Genomic DNA, 17,665 nt, shown 5'->3' with positions numbered 1-17,665 from the left:
CACATGGTCCAGAAAAGGACAGTAGCGGTGTTTGGAAGGGGAGAAGACAGCTATTGGTAAGTATTGTAATGTGTCTACCCTTCCAATATATTCAGAGGGGATTAGGCAATAAATACTTGCAGGGAGTGCTACTACCTACGCTGCGGGCTACAATAAAATGGCCACGATCTCCTCCCACAGCTGCGACCTGGACAGCCCAGGGGGTGTGCCCAGGTCGCAGCTAAGAGGCAGGAGTAGCGGGCTCAATGTTAGAGATGCGTTCAACGGTCGACCGCAGTCTTTTATGCCCATGGCTGCCGTAAGTGAGGTGTGAAGTGTCCTGCTCGGACACTTACACCCCCACCAAATGAAATGGCAGCCCACAGTGGCTGATGTAAAAATTAATAAATGAAATACTATTAAAGTGGTACATTTAATCTTGTATTAAAAATAATTGATTATATAATCAAAAAATTTTAATACAAAATTAAAAATCGCGTCACCTTCCCTTTAACATGCCAAAGTTCATTTTGAATAGGCCACGTGATCTTAGTTTACCCTTATGTAAAAACTGTTCAAAAGTACCAAAGTGAGGTGAGTGTGTGTACTGTAATAAGAAATATATATTTATATAATCTGTGTATTGGTTAGTCAGCTCGCCTGCACTCTTCATGCACGGGATCACCAATTCACAACATAAAGCACGATGCAAAGAGGCAGATCCAACACGTCAAGTATATAAACTTTTGTTTTACTTCTATAAAATTCATGATACAAAACTTGATATCCGTGTCGAAAGAGAAGAACCACAAGTCACATAGGAGATATTACCAATTGACCTGCTTTCAAAGTGTGCTTTCTCTTACTCATAGCCTAGGAACACCCGGCTAGAATAAAATTTAAAAACTCTGTTGCAGGTACACCCCCCCATTACATGATCCATGACGTCCCTTTACCGTCATATTGTCATGAACATAAAGTGTTGTATACTGTGTCATTAATTTAAAATCCAATCTGTACGTTTATTTAAAGGGAACCGGACAGTTGATACATGCTGCCCAAATAACATAAACTAACAAAAGTATTTACTGAATATCAATTAATGAAAATCAGACATTTGCTTTTCAATTGCGATTCAATCGAAAAAAAATAATGAAACTGGACTGGGCAAAAATGATGATACCCCTAGAAAGTTATTTCATTGACTATTGTGGGTTTTTCTTACTTGAACAGAAGGATACCAACAATTTCGTCCATGGAGTGTATGTGCTGCTGCCATTTAATGAATTGGCTAATATTTTGAACAATTCCACTCCACACGGGTCCGTTCCCTCACTAGTATACTCGTTTTTGGTGTGTCAAGGGTGGCATGAATCAGCTTGCAAACTAGTATTCCTGACCATAGCTTTATGAAAACCGTATGTCTCAACATTATTTCTCTTACTTACAGCATCCAAAATCAAACCCAGGACTGAGACTTTGTTCTTATTCCAAGCATAAGTAAATAACAAATTGCCTGCATTTTAGTTGCAGTAATTTACAAGGAGTGAGTAGTATGGCAGACACCTCAGACGACCATGTAATAATAATGTCGTCCATGTATCTGCCATACCAAACCAAGTCTTTATTTGGAACTAAATCAATTTAAAGAAACATATTTCTCCTCCCTCCATTAAATAAAAATGTTTGCAAACAAATTTGAAATTTTGCTACCATTGATGCACCCGAGCACTGTAAATAATATTCTCCATCAAACATAAAAAAGATGTGAGAAAAGATACCATAAAGCCAAAATCAAAAGTTAACACAGATCATAACTTCACTTTAAATGGAATGTTTCTTCAGAACTTTCAAAATTTCAAAAATTCCCATATTGTGGGTATATAGTGACTACATGACCCGTGAATAGCTGATATATATTTCCTTTAAATTATTTTGAACCATTTCTTGAAACCTTTGATATCAAGTTTTTGTATCATGGCTTTTATGGTAGTTATATAAAAATGTATATATTTGACGTGCTGGATCTGAATCTTTCATTATTGTAAACATTAGTATTGATCAAGCGTGTATTGTTAACCTTTTCGGCGAGCACGCCTCGGGTGCTCACCGAGTATTTGCGGCATGCTCGGCATCTATGTTAATGTCGCCGCGGCTGCATTTGTCACGGCTGTTAAACAGCTGTGACACAGGCAGGGATAGCCTGTTTGTTAGGCAATTCCTGCATGTGTCACAGCTGTTTAATAGCCGTGACACATGAATGCTCTCGATCAACATTTGTAAACCTGTATACTCTGCAGAGTGTGCATGTTGTGCCAGCTGTAAAGCTATATATATACAATACATCTTGTAGAAAAACACTAACTACGCATCTATTGCCTCCTTATGCGACCCTATTGCGTTAAAATTAGTGATATTGACCCCTCCACTTTTATTAACCGCCAAGGAAATTTTAATTGGCACGAAATATGTTTTTCCTATTTTCTGCTGTCTAAATCTGAGGGGCATCTCACTGTAAGGTATGTCCTATAATCTGAAAATTACAGTATATCTTTTTTGAAAGTATACACTTGGCACTTTGTCAAAATGCCACTCAGTAACTTTGTCAAAATGCCACTCAGTAATTTATACATTCAATTTTGTATTAAAGCAAATAAAAAAAACCATAAAATTTGATGTTGGATACTCAATACCTCTTTAAAGGAAACCAATCATCAGGGTTTTCTACCCCAAACTATTTACATCTTATATAAAGATGTTGTAATGCTGATTACAACCATAGCATTATTTTAGAAGTCTGTGATTTAGGTTTAAAAAAAAAAAAAAAAAAAAAAATGTATTGAATTGTTATAAATCTTATGTCAGTGATTGATAGGTTACTCTTTTTTTCACTGGCCTGCCCCTCCTGCCGAAGATCCAGTTCAAGCGCCGTCATTGTCTGGGATGGTCCATGCACAATAAGCTCCTGAAGAAGACTCGCTCTCTGTAGTAATCTGCATACTTTGCAGACAACTCTAAATATTGACAGTCCTACTCTCTAGGACGACCTTCCTGGGAATGTGCTGCAGGAGTGAAGAGGACTGATCAGTGTCTGTGTCTGGAGCATTCTGCAAACCTTACCCCTGCAGCCTGTCTGCTCCATAGTGCCCCTTTCCACTCCTTCCCACGGACTGAAGTTCAGGTGGTGGTTGCATTGTAACAGCAGTGATCCAGGGCTTGACTAAAAGTTGAGATTATCGGCCTTAAACAGAATCTGTCCGTAGGATCAACCCTCCTAAATCATCTACATGGGCGTGCAGGTCATAGAAAGATGAATAAAATCATACCTTGATATCTGCGATCCAATGTTTTATTCCAGAGAAAAACATGGTTTTCTTATATGGAAATTGGCTGTTCCAGGCAGTGGACCGGACACTGATCTGCATGACAATCAGCCTCCACATAGGTTATGTTAAATAAAGGGGGACGTTACCAGTGTGAGACATGTAATAGCTTTAATAACTGACACTTTGCTCTCATCAGGACTAACACCGTGCAGAAGTAGTGAAGTGTCTCATTGCAAAAACATTTGCAGCTGCAGTCTTTTCATAGTGCTTCAGCTGCATTTTCACAGGCGGCCACTGTGGTGGAAGGGAAATAGCTGACAGCGCTGTGATAAGACTTCTGCAAATGTGCTTGTTTGTAATGAGACAAGGTTCAACTCTGCTGTAATGTGTTAGTTATAACCAGGCACAGCTCTGCAGCATAGCTGAGAGCACTAGGAGAGGACAAGTTTTGCTGTAAATGTTTGAGACAAAGTTCACTTCTGCTGTACTGCCGATCAGTGTCTGACTCATAGTCGTAAACGACTCATTTACATATATGAAAAACATGGGTTTCTCTGGAATAAAACATTAGATCGCAGATATCATTAATTTAGCACAATGGATAGGAAGAGCAGGAAGGCCACACAATGATGCACACTAGTCACAGGCCTTGTAGTATAGCACAAGTTCCCTCAACACAGTACAATTGGAAAAACAAACATGAGATTCAACTGTCCCTAGCTGTCACAGTACTATTTGCCCAGGGATTAAGAAATGTGATGATTGCACAAAATGTTACAAGAGAAATGTAACCCAGCAGGGAAGAAACACCCAGAACCAGTGGTCATCTAGGGGCTGTCTCCCTGGCCCCTCTGCCACATGACACTACTAGAATACTAGATAACTCAAGGTTGGTGGGGCCTTTTAAATTTTTAACGGGGCCCAGAAGCTTCAAATTCTGCCAAGTTTTCTATTAATCATTTTTCATTTTTGCATCTTTTCCTAATTCCCCTGATTGTTATTATTTCTGTTTTATTTTTCCGTGCTTAGTTCCACAGAAAATGCGAAAACAGGGTTTACACTACATGGCATAATGTGTTTATTATTGATGTGATCTGATCTTGAAATTTAGTTGTTTTTTTTCAGCAGGTTTTTAAATGTGTTGTTCAATGTATCATGTAAAAGCCATCACCCTTTTAATAATACATAGAATTGCTATGTTTCAGCATGCAATTGGAAATTACCTATGAAGTGCTATCCTCTGGCTCCAGTTTATCTGTAATTTCCTGATGATATGATAGTCCGTTACCTTGCATGTGTTCAGAAGTTTTTTTGTTTTTTTTTTATAAATATTTGAGATACCATTCTGAGCAGTTGATCCGGCCTGTTTGTACATGCGGTGTACAAATCGTAGACGTGTATATGTGATGCCTGAATGATCATTTAACCCTTTAACAAACACTATTTGATGTACAGTGGGTACGGAAAGTATTCAGACCCCTTTAAATTTTTCACTCTTTGTTTCATTGCAGCCATTTGGTAAATTCTAAAAAGTTCATTTTTTTTTTTCTCATTAACCCCTTTAAAGCCTAAGACATACTAATACTTATATGCGCCCTGGGCTTTAAGAGCCTGATACGCATTAGTACATCTTGGCGATCGCGCCCGCACACCTTCTGTTCTGGCTCGATTGCCGCCCGGTGTCAGCTGATTGTCACAGCTGACACCCGGTGCTTTGTGCTGGGAGCGGTCCCGCACCCCTTCTGGCACATTAACCCCTGCAATGCTGCAATCGAAGTCGATCGCAGCATTGCTGTGGCAAGGGGAGGTGATCGGGATACTCACCTCTCCTGCCGGCATCCAGCGCTGTCTGCCACGGCTTCCCGGATGTTGCCATGACGACCCGGTGTTGTCATGACAGCATCCGGGTCACCAGACAGCAGGAAGATATTTTGGTCATGCGCAGTGCATGACCAAAGTATCTTCTGCATCTGCAGCGCTGACAGCCTGCATAGCACCGTGATTGTGCTCTATCCCTATGCTATACAGGTGATCAGAATAAAAAAAGTGAAAGTACCATAGTGGGACAAAGAATAAAAGTAAAAAAAGTGTTTAAAAATGAAAAGGAAAAAAAAAAATTGGAAAAAAATAAAAAAAAAGTAATCCACCAAAACTAAAAATATAATGTACCCAACAATAAATATTATTATGAAAAAAAACAAAAAAACGAAGCCATAAAAGTACACATTTGGTATTGCCGCGTCCGGAACGACTTGACCTATAAAACTGTCCCAATAGTTAACCCCTTTAGTGAACACGGTAAAAAAAAAAATTAAAAAACAAAGCAAAAAACAATGCTTTATCATACCGCCAAGCATAAAATGGAATAACACTCGATCAAAAAGAAGAATATAAATAAAAATGGTACCGCTGAAAACGTCATCTTGTCCCGCAAAAAAGAAGCTGCCATACAGCTCCATCAGCATAAAAATAAAAAAGTTATAGCTCTCAGAATAAAGCGATTCAAAAAAATATTTTTTTCTATAAAATAGCTTTTATTGTGTAAACTCGCCAAAACATAGAAAAATGATATAAATGTGGTATCGCTGTAAACTTACTGACCCAAAGAATAAAGCTACCTTAGCAATTTTACCACACGCAGAACAGAATAAAAAAAAAAAAAAAAAATTCCTGAATTGTTTTTTGTTTATTCTGCCTCCCAAAAATCAGAATAGAAAGCAATCAAAAAATGTCACGTGCCTGAAAATGGCACCAATAAAAACGTCAACTCATCCCACAAAAAACAAGCCGTCACATGACTGTCAGCCAAAATATGAAAAAATTATAGGTCGCAAAAACTAGATTTTGCAAAAAAATGTGTCTTTTAGTGTGTGACAGCTGTCAATCATAAAAACCCGATATGATTCTGGTATTGCTATAATCGCACCGACCCAAAGAATAAAGTCATCTAATCACTTATACCGCACGAGGAACGGCGTAAAAAATAAACTTTAGGGTTGGGCTAGGGTTAGGGTTGGGGCTGAGTTTGCATCGGGTGCTCGGGTATGCACTGAGTATCGCGGGTGCTCAAGTGACATGCTCGAGTCTCCGCCACATATGCTTTACGGCCAATAAAACCTCACGGGGATTGCCTGCTATGCACGAGCAATCCCCGCATGTTTTTTTTTGGGTGCCTAATAACCGTGAAACATGTGGGCGGGGACTCGAGCATGTCACTCGAGCACCCGCGATACATGATGCATACCTGAGTACCTGATGCAAACTCAAGTAGCGAGCACTTGCGCTCAAGACTAATGACAACTTATTCAATATGATGACCTAATGTTATCAAATTCTGTGTCGTACCTCTGGGTTCAAAATGTTCATTATACCCCTTGATAAAATGCTTGAGGGGTGTAGTTTCCAAAATGGGGTCACTTGTGGGGGGGTTTCCACTATTTAGGCACATCAGGGGCTCTCCAAATGCGACATGGCATCCGCTCTCGATTCCAGCCAATTTTGCGTTCAAAAAGTCACACAGTGCTCATTCCTTTCTGAACTCTGCCGTGCGCCCAAACACTGTATTTTTCCCCACATATGGGGTATTGGCGTACTCAGGAGAAATTGCACAAAAGTTTTTGTGGTCCATTTTCTCCTCTTACCCTTGTGAAAATAAAAAAATTGGGGCTAAAACATTTTTGTGGAAAAAAAGTTAGATTTTTTTTATTTTTTTTTTATTTTCACGGCTTAATGTTATCAACTTCTGTGAAGCATCTGGGGGTTCAAGGTGCTCACCACACATCTAGATAAGTTCCCTGAGGGGTCTAGTTTCCAAAATGGTGTCACTTGTGGGGGGTTTCCACTGTTTAGGCACATCAGGGGATCTCCAAATGCAACATGGCATCCGCTAATTATTCAAGCAAATTTTACAATCAAAAAGTCAAATGGCTCTCCTTCCCTTCCGAACCCTGCCGTGAACCCAAACAGTGGTTTTCCCCCACATATGGGGTATCTGCGTGCTCAGGGGAAATTGCACAACAAATTTTGGGGTCCATTTTTTCCTGTTACGCCTGTGAAAATAAAAAAAAAATGGGTCTAAAGTAACATTTTTGTGAAAAAAGTTAAATGTTCATTTTTTTTCTTCCACATTGCAAAAATTCGTGTGATGCAGCTGAAGGGTTAATAAAGTTATTGAATGTGTTTTTGAGCACCTTGAGGGGTGCAGTTTTTAGAATGGTGTCACTTTTGGGTATTTTCTGTCATAAAGGCCCCTCAAAGGGACTTCAAATGGGTCCCTAAAATGGGTCCCTAAAAATAATAAAAATAATGGGTTTGTAAATTTTGTTGGAAAAATTAGAAATTCCTGGTCAACTTTTAACCCTTATAGCTCCCTAATAATAAAAAAAAAAATTTTGGTTCCAAAATTGTGCTGATTTTTTTTTACCTATTTTGTGTGACATATCTCTGATTTAAGGGCATAAAAATTAAAATTTTGAAAATTGCAAAATTTTCGCCAAATTTCCATTTTTTTCACAAATAAACATAAGTGATATCGAAGAAATTTTACCACAATCATGAACTACAATATGTCACGAAAAAACAATCTCAGAATTACCTCATTAAGTGACAGTGGTCAGAATTGTAAAAATTGGCCTGGTCATTAACGTGCAAACCACCTTGGGTTGTAAAGGGGTTAAAGTACACTCTGCACCCCATCTTGACTGAAAAAAAGCCCCAGAAATGTAGAAATTTTTGCAAACTTATTAAAAAAGAAAAACTGAAATATCACATGGTCATAAGTATTCAGACCCTTTGCTCAGTATTGAGTAGAAGCCCCCTTTTGAGCTAGTACAGCCATGAGTCTTCTTGGGAATGATGCAACAAGTTTTTCACACCTGGATTTGGGGATCTTCTGCCATTTTTCCTTGCAGATTCTCTCCAGTTCCGTCCGGTTGGATGGTGAATGTTGGTGGACAGCCATTTTCAGGTCTCTCCAGAGATGCTCAATTGGGTTTAGGTCAGGGCTCTGGCTGGGCCAGTCAAGAATTGTCACAGAGTTGTTCTAAAGCCAGTCCTTTGTTATTTTAGCTGTGTGCTTGGGGTCATTGTCTTGTTGTAAGGTGAACCTTCGGCCACGTCTGAGGTCCAGAGCACTCTTGAAGAGGTTTTCATCCAGGATATCCCTGTACTTGGCCGCATTCATGTTTCCTTCAATTTCCTTCAATTGCAACCAGTCGTCCTGTCCCTGCAGCTGAAAAACACCCCCATAGCATGATGCTGCCACCACCATGTTTCACTGTTGGGATTGTATTGGGCAGGTGATGAGCAGTGCCTGGTTTTCTCCACACATAACGCTTAGAATTAACACCAAAAAGTTCTATCTTCGTCTGATCAGACCAGAGAATCTTATTTCTCATAGTCTGGGAGTCCTTCATGTGTTTTTGAGCAAACTCTATGCGGGCTTTCATATGTCTTGCACTGAGGAGAGGCTTTCCGTCGGGCCACTCTGCCATAAAGGCCTGACTGGTGGAGGGCTGCAGTGATAGTTGTCTTTGTGGAACTTTCTCCCATCACCCTACTGTATCAGCCACAGTGATCTTGGCGTTCTTCTTTACCTCGCTCACCAAGGCTCTTCCCCCACGATTGCTCAGTTTGGCTGGACGGCCAGGTGTAGGAAGACTTCTGGTTGTCCCAAACTTCTTCCATTTAAGGATTATGGAGGCCACTGTGCTCTTAGGAACCTTGAGTAGTCCAGAAATTATTTTGTAACCTTGGCCAGATCTGTGCCAATATAAATTTATTGGTATATTACTTATCGCATTAATTGCATTTTTTTTTATTTTTCAGTTAAATTTAAATTGTGCTATTTTGATTAATATTGATTCATGTTCTATGCATTCCATATCACACAAGCGCATCTCACATGTCACACAGCCGCTTCCCACTCCAAGCTGTGAATCTAGATTTAGGTAGAGACCCTTGTTCATGCTCCAATGTCATCCAATCACAGATGTGCTCAGAAACTGGAGTCTCTGTGATAAACTGACAGGGGATGAGGCACAAGTGTCGCTGTGCTGTGTTCTGTATAGAGTTGAGTACACCTGCCCCTTTACGACCACGCAATCGCTGAAAAAAAATGCACCATTTTGTCTCGATTTTCAGACCATGCAGATGCATACAGTAATGTCTCAGCTGGAGCAGCTCCCTCCCTGCCATGCACTGCTCCTGTATAGCAGTTATCATTGATGGGATGCATACAGTAATGTCTCAGCTGGAGCAGCTCCCTCCCTGCCATGCAGTGCTCCTGTATAGCAGTTATCATTGATCGGATGCATACAGTAATGTCTCAGCTGGAGCAGCTCCCTCCCTGCCATGCACTGCTCCTGTATAGCAGGTATCATTGCTGGGATGCATACAGTAATGTCTCAGCTGGAGCAGCTCCCTCCCTGCCATGCACTGCTCCTGTATAGCAGGTATCATTGATGGGATGCATACAGTAATGTCTCAGCTGGAGCAGCTCCCTCCCTGCCATGCACTGCTCCTGTATAGCAGGTATCATTGATGGGATGCATACAGTAATGTCTCAGCTGGAGCAGCTCCCTCCCTGCCATGCACTGCTCCTGTATAGCAGGTATCATTGATGGGATGCATACAGTAATGTCTCAGCTGGAGCAGCTCCCTCTCTGCCATACAGTGCTCCTGTATAGCAGTTAGCAATGGCTGGCTCCTCCATCACCACTTGCTGCTCTGTTGAGCCAGCGGCAGCCTAGTGCAAAGTGGCATAGTGGACATCAGGCTGCCCCTCTGCATTGAATAACGCGCCCTCTCCTGGCTTCTGGTTAAATTGATCCTGGGTCATAGATGTGGCGCTATTTTTTTGCAGCTGTGTGAGCTACACCGGACATATGTGACTGCCCTGAGATGCTTGGCTAAAATTCTCATTGGGGTGGAAGCTTACTGAGGGTTTTGTTGCTCTGTTGATTGACTTTTAGCTATGTATCTACAGTTGTGGTCCAGAACAATACAGTGAGTTGTCTGTAATCTTGTGGAATGCAGCTGTTGTTTTATAGCTAGAAGGGAACCTGTCCGCAAAGAAACCACAGTATTTACCTGCGGCCATAGTAGTAATCTGGAGGTAAATACCGGTTTAAACAAGTAAAACAATTTAATTGGAAGTCCACCTACAGTGAGAAAATGATGTACAGTTCTGTGAAAAAGTATTCGTACCCCTTGACCTCTTCCACATTTTTTCATATTACACCCACAAACTTGAATGTTTTTTTTTATTGGGATTTTATGTGATATACCAACACTAAGTAGCAAGTATTAGTGAGTGTAAAGGAAATGATACATGGTTTTCTAAATATATTAAAAATATAAGTCTGAAAATTATGACATGCATTTGTATTCAGCCCCCATGAATCAATACTTTGTAGGATCACCTTTCGCTGCAATTACTTCTGCAGGTCTTTTGGGGAATGTCTCTACCAACTTTGCACATTGTTCTTTGCAGACTAGCTCTATCTCAGTGAGATTGGATGGAGGCGTCTGTGAGCAGCAATGTTCAAGTCTTGTCACAGATGAGATTTAGGTTTAGACTTTGATTTTTGGATGATGGATTGAACAGTGCTCCGTGAGATGTTCAGTGCTATTTTTTTTATAACCTAATCCTGCTTTACTCTTTTCCACAACATTATCCTTGACTTGTCTGGTGTGTTCCTTGGTTTTCATGATGCTGTTAGATCCATAACGTTCTCAAACAAACCTCTGAGGCCTTCACAGAACAGCTGTAGTTATACTATATTACACACAGGTGGACTCAGTTCACTAATTATGTGTCTTCTGGAGACAATTGGTCACTCAGGATTTTATTTAGTGGTATCAGACTACAGGGGCTGAATACAAATGCACATAACGATGTTCAGATTTATAGTTTTAAAACATTTAGAAAAACATGTATAATTTCCTTTAGAGTTTACAAATACTTGCTACTTTGTGTTGGTATATCACATAGAATACCAATAAAATGCATTTAAATTTGTTGGTTCAACGTTAAAAAATTGGAAAAGTTCATGAGGTATGAATACATTTTCAAGGCACTGCATATCCTCCCTGCAGCAGCCTACTTTTATTCATCGGGGCGGCATAAGGTCTGTCAGCGCAAACGACACAGTGACTGACCTGTAGTCTCGCCCACTGCTCCCAGCACATGTTTAACCCCTTAATTACCGGGGACGTATTAGTACGCACATTTGCGTACCCCCCGTTCAGTGAGGGCTGCTGCGCTGAGCCCTCACTGAACGGAGCACATGTCAGCTGATTCTTACAGCTGACATGTGCCCGCAACAGCCGCGGGTGGAATCGCGATCCACCCGCGGCTGTTAACCTGTTAAATGCCGCTGTCAATCTCCAACAGCGACATTTAACGCGCGCTTCCGGGTAGCGCGTCATAAGCCCCGTCCACCGGCGACCCCGTCACGTGATCGCGGGTCGCCGATGGGTGGGCATGACAACCCAGGGTCTGCAGCAGACGCCTGTGGTTGTCATGATCTTGTCGCTATGAGCGCCACCTAGTGGTCAGCGCTCATAGCACAGGACCATTTCTGCTGCATGCAGGGGACCTGCTCGTCCCCTGTATGTAGCAGAGGCGATCGGATAGTTGCTGCTTCTAGTCTCCTATGGAGACTATAGAAGCATGCAAAAAGTAAAAAAAAAAAAGTTTTTAAAAATATAAAAAAAAATAAAAAAATATAAAAGTTTAAATCACCCCCCTTTCGCCCCATTCAAAATAAAATATAAAAAAAAAAACCCCACATACACATATTTGGTATCGCCGCGTTCAGAATCGCCCGATCTATCAATATAAAAAAAGAATTAATCCGATCGGTAAACTGCGTAACGAGAAAAAAATTCTAAACGCCAGAATTACATTTTTTGGTCGCCGCAAAATTGCAATAAAATGCCATAACGGGCGATCAAAACATCGGATCTACCCCAAATGTTATCAATAAAAACGTTTTCCCGGTGCGCAAAAAATAAGCCATCAACCAGCCCCAGATCACGAAAAATGGAGACGCTACGGGTCTTAGAAAATGGTGCTATTTTTTTATTTTTTTTTTTACCAAATTTTGGAATTTTTTTTCACCACTTAAATATAAAAGAACCTATATATGTTTGGTGTCTATGAACTCGTAATAACCTGTAGAATAAGAAGGGCAGGTCAGTTTTAGCATTCAGTGAACGTGGTAAAAAAAATAAATAAAAAACAACTGTGGTATTGCACTTTTTTTTGCAATTTTACCGCACTTGGAATTTTTTTCCCGTACAGGATATGGTAAAACTAGTAATGGCGTTGAAAAGTACAACTAGTCCCGCAAAAAATAAGCCCTCACATGGCCATATTGACCAAAAAATAAAAACGCTATGGCTCTGGGAACAAGGGGAGCAAAAACAAAAATGCAAAAACGGAAAATGCTCAGGGGCTTAAGGGGTTAAAATAGTTTTTGATGCTGATGAATACTGATTTGTTGTGTTTTTTTCTGAAGATTTCCCTCTAAAAATCAGTGACTAGCTTCATAAAAAGACTCCACGCTTTACACACAAGCATGTCTTCATGCGCATGTATTTTCACTGTAAAATACAAAAAAAATCAACTTTTCTATTTACATTGTGTTTCATTTCCTTGTAGTTTCTCTTACATCTATAAAGGTATGAAGAGATCTAGTTGGATTACATGCTGTACTAATTTAAGGGTAGGGTCACACACAGTGGTAGGTGGTCTTCTTGGAGAGAATGCACCACTGTGCTGGGAATTTCTAATCCAGCTGGAATGCTGTGACTTTCATGTAGTGCCTGAATGGCTCAGTTCACATGAGTGTATTTTCGGCCTGATTTCTGTCCGTGGTAAAAACTGACAGAACTCGGTCCAATGTAAGTCATGTGTACAGTCCAGATGACCGTTTTTTACACAAACCAAATTTCGTACTTCGGATGAGAATCTCCTTTATGGTTGAGCCAAAATAAAAAAATAAAAAAAAATCATATTCTATATTGATCAAGCCTATAGCATTCAATTTTTACAAATATATTGCCATTATTAAAGCCAGGAAACTATATTTTGTAAACTTTAGTCACTGCTGCTATATGAAGACGCACAACTTTTTTTAAATTTTTTTTATACGCTTGTGTGAACTTAGCCTTTCACAGATGCTCCTTGGTCATGTGCACACAACTACTATGTGGCAGTACCCTCATGGACCCTACCATAAAAGTCCAAGGGCATTTAAAGGGACATCTTTGCAGTCATGCAAGTGTAGTAATCCAGTGCCAGTTTCCTTTGGGCAGAAATGATATTTAATCCATTGCTTATGTGAGATGCCTGTCCTTCTCGTACAGTATCAGTAATTCTGACCTGCATCTGGTACCTTATTTGCATTGGAGGTTGACATGTAGGAGTCACATGTTTTCTTGATATTTTTTATTCTAGAGATTTTAAAGGAGACATGGCCAAACTTTGGAACAACCGTGCCAATGCCCTATTTAAACTTCAACGATGGGAAGACGCATTTATGTCCGCAGAGAAAAGTATACAGTTGTGTCCATCTTTTGTTAAGGTGAGCTGTCAGGCTGACTATCGGCGTTGTACTAATCTTTATATCCCCGGAAGTGTTTTTGGTGTATACAAAGCCTGTGCATATTAATAGTGTTCATTGTGAAAAAAATGATATCAAATGTAATGTCACTGACAATGAGAAGGGTTTTGCTAAGCTATGTTCACACCGCATCTATTAGAAGCCGGGGCAGTCATTGAGTTTCCCCAGGTGAAGCCTCTTCAGGCAATGGTGGTGGTCATTTTCCTGAGGCGGTTTTACTGCCATTCTTGTGGCGGCTCTGCTGTTAGCCTCTTTACTCTGTGCTTTGGAGCACAGAGCAGCCGGCTTCTGAGCGCCTGAAAAATGAACATGTCACTTTTTTTTTAACCGTTTCAGGTTTTCCGATCCGTGAAGTGGTTAAAAGATGTGACATAACACAGAACATATGCACAGCAATATCCTTTTGACATAGCTGTGTATTATGCCCATTTTGTGGGGCTGTTTTGCAGCGCATTTTCAGGCGGATTCTGGCAGGCACTGATATGGAGGAATCTTCTTGAAAGAGTCATATGGTAGGAAATTATTCCTTTGTGTTAGCATTTAGTTTGGGTTATTTGAGGATAGCCTTACTGGTACTGTGTCACTGGAAAGGAATAATTGGGCATACAAACAAAGGTGGGATGACACACGTTGAAGGATTTGTTCTAGCTTTCTGTTCTTGTGGACAGACATGTCTCCTCTCCTACAAACCGACCCAATATGTTTAACAGCATTTATTAACACGTCTTCTCCTAGTGTCCCCTTCACCAATTCTTCCAACCACTTCTGCGTTTTGGTTTTCTGTCATTTTTAAATTTACAAACAAAAGCAACTGAACTAAATCTGTCATCATTTTTCTTTCAAATTGATTTGTTTTAAGAGATTTTTGGATTAAAGAGAATAAAGCTTGTGTGGGTTTCCTCCGTGTTCTCAGGTTTCCTCCCACACTCCAAAGACCTAATGATAAGGAATCTAGATTGTGAGCCCCAATGGGGACAGTGATGATAATGTCTGTAAAACTATGGAATTAATGGTGCTATAAAAGTGCGTAAAATAAATAACAAATTAAAGCTTATTCATTTTATGTTAATTTTTGCCATTTCTCATACTCTTTGTATATCTGTTCCTCATGGCTTTTAAGACCTTTGCTTCCAGTCACTAAATAGATCCCGTGATGCCTGACGTGATCTGTATTTTGTGCCCTGCAGGCTTATTACCGTGCTGGCATTTCCGCTCTGAATTTACATGAGATATCTACTGCTCTGATGTACTTTGAAGCTGGCCTCCAGAGCCCTGGCCAGCGATTGGATAACAATGATATTGTAGATTTTCTACATGGAATCTTTCAGAGTTTTCAAGGTAATAATTGGCTTTTATACTAGCATAGTACATATCAGTATGTTAATTGAATACTAGTATCTAGTATGTGGGGACAGTTTACTGTGCGAGTCACATCAGAAGCCCTTTAGCAAATTGTATCACTGTCATGAGATTCTCCTCCTAGAAGACATGACTGTTACATGCTTAGATTTACTGTAGGTTGGAAAAGAAATCCGAAAGAAGGTGGAGAAACCACAATGATACAATTGTAAGCATAGTTTAGCTCAAAACCAGTGGGAGGAAAGAGAAAAAAAAAGCCAAAAACAGCAGGAGGTATGCTACACAACTCCAATCTAGGAGGCCAAACCATAGTCTCCGGCTGGGGCTGTCCATCAGTAGTGTCTTTTTACAACTTAGACAACAGACCCTGGAAATTGAGAATGTGACCCCCATCTGTGCCATCTGATGGATACATATTTCTGGCTGACACAATCTGTTTGATTGTAGTAAAAGGGTTTTTCCCAGTTATATGTAAGTAAAATCATCCATAGTAGATGTGTCCACCTGATACACAATTCCTGAATTTATCATTCACTATGCAAAATTGCTCCATTTTGAAAACGATGTCTGTAGTAGATTCTGGTGAAACTGTGCAGCTAGCAATATGCATTTCAGCTGCAATAGAGACTGCAGTAAGTGGGTGGGATACAATACATCAGGGGGCATTCATGTATTCTGGGTCATAGCCTTGATAAGTGTCGTTCAGACAGAGGAATTTCTGCTTCATTTTTATAAGAGCAAACATATGCCTATCCATAAATGAAGGTCTGGTTACATAGGAAACTTCTCTGGAGTGTCCAGATCTTTTGTAAGGAGAAGAAAATACAGCTACAAAATATGTTGTTCTTTATTTAACCAGTTGCTGGAAGTAACCAGGCATTTATAAGAATTCTTGAATACATCTTGAGAGAAAGATACACAAAGCAAATCTGGCAGCCACTGATACTGAAACTAATGAAAGAAAGCATGTACCAGGTAATATGTTTGCTGTTTGTGTCCCTAAACCATTGTGATTCCATGATTCCTTTGCTTAGTCAGTTTTAATTTGTTTAAAGGGGTATTCTCATGCTTAGCAGTTTTTCCCTATCAGTAAGGTAAGAGACAATTTCACCATCTCTGGGGGTCAAACCGCTGGGACTCCCATCAATCCAAAGAGATGGGGTTCTGGAGCACCGGATGAGAATGGAGGGACAGTCAATCATGCACATTGCTTGTCCATTGCCTGTCATTCTTAATGGGACTGCTGAGGTAGCCAAGCCCTGCACTTAGCTGGTCTTCAGCACTTTCCTAAGAATGAATGGAGTGAATGTGAGCACGACTGACCCCGCTGTATGCACATGGGCTCTACAGAGGCCCGGTTCTCAGGATCAGTGTTTCAATGCTCATTTAGTTGTTAGAAGACAGATCTTTCTACAGTGTGTCACCTTGTTGGTTGTAGTGCACAGACCTCTCTACTCCAAATTAGGGGTCTGACACCTCAGAAAAGAACTGCCTTAGTCTGGACATAGCAGTACACTCATTGTAGTAGGCATCCACTTAAAGAGGTCGTCCTGAGGTGGCAGTTGAATGTGTTTGTCTGGAAGTAGTCCATTATATGGTAACTGTGCCTTGGCTTGTATTTTCTCCAATCCCCTCCACGACAGCACACCTGGAGGTAGCATCCGCATCCTAATTAGGGACAGGAAAACAAGAGGTTAAATAGCCCCTCCCCGCTACAATCCCCAGTGTTTTCCTGTCCCTATGGGATGAAGAGGTTACATGGGGTGCCTGCGGCCGGCAAGCAGGGCCCTATTAAATTTACCTGCCGGGCTGCAGGGAGCGATCGCCTCCGGCCTTCCTTCCTTGGCAGCTCCCGTGTCTCCTTGAGAGCGGGACCCCATCACTCGCCTGCTGGTAAAGCCGAGTAGGGTCTTGAGGGCTGGGGGCCTCCTGTAGCTCCCCGGCCGGAGTCTCCTCTGTTCTCCATGGTGGCGTTCCGGCGCGCATGCAGGATGTGCCGGAAGTCAGGCTTTCGGCCTGCGGGACCTCACTTCCTGTGCGTTCCACAGTGGAACGCATGGGGCCGCGGCGGGGAATTCAAATACAGAAGCCGCGGTATGCCCTGAAAATGAGGATCTTTCACCGGTGAAAATTTGGTGCTGGATCTCAGTCTCCCCTACAAAAGACCCAGATGAGAAGACTCCATTAAGGTAGGACAGAATATTCTGCTACTATGGAGGGTGCTGTTCCAAAGCCTGCGTCTGCAGAGCCCAGCGCTAACCCGGCCCCATTAAGTACTAGGTCCTAGGTTATTCCCCACTCTCTTTTGAGCAGGATCCTAAATATATTTTAAATCTCCCTCTTTTTATTTTTAATTTAGGGAGACAAGGA

At 41.0% G+C, this 17,665-nt stretch overlaps 1 protein-coding gene across 2 annotated transcripts in view; it reads left to right on the top strand.

Moving 5' to 3' along the window:
- The window catches only part of TRANK1 (tetratricopeptide repeat and ankyrin repeat containing 1), a 101,104-nt gene that overhangs the window by 30,004 nt on the left and 53,435 nt on the right, over positions 1 to 17,665 (top strand). For both annotated transcript variants that reach the window (XM_073678297.1, XM_073678296.1), the window contains exons 3-5: positions 13,771 to 13,897; positions 15,124 to 15,274; positions 16,155 to 16,270. In XM_073678297.1, the coding sequence (XP_073534398.1) occupies positions 13,771 to 13,897; positions 15,124 to 15,274; positions 16,155 to 16,270 (394 nt within the window). The remainder of the gene's footprint in view (positions 1 to 13,770; positions 13,898 to 15,123; positions 15,275 to 16,154; positions 16,271 to 17,665) is intronic.

The sequence above is a fragment of the Phyllobates terribilis genome, unplaced genomic scaffold (genome assembly GCF_046119375.1).
Source record: "Phyllobates terribilis strain yellow unplaced genomic scaffold, ASM4611937v1 Scaffold_4__5_contigs__length_816908805, whole genome shotgun sequence".
NCBI lineage: Eukaryota > Metazoa > Chordata > Amphibia > Anura > Dendrobatidae > Phyllobates > Phyllobates terribilis.
Note: the sequence above shows the minus strand (reverse complement) of the source record. Positions and strands in the feature narration are given on the sequence as shown.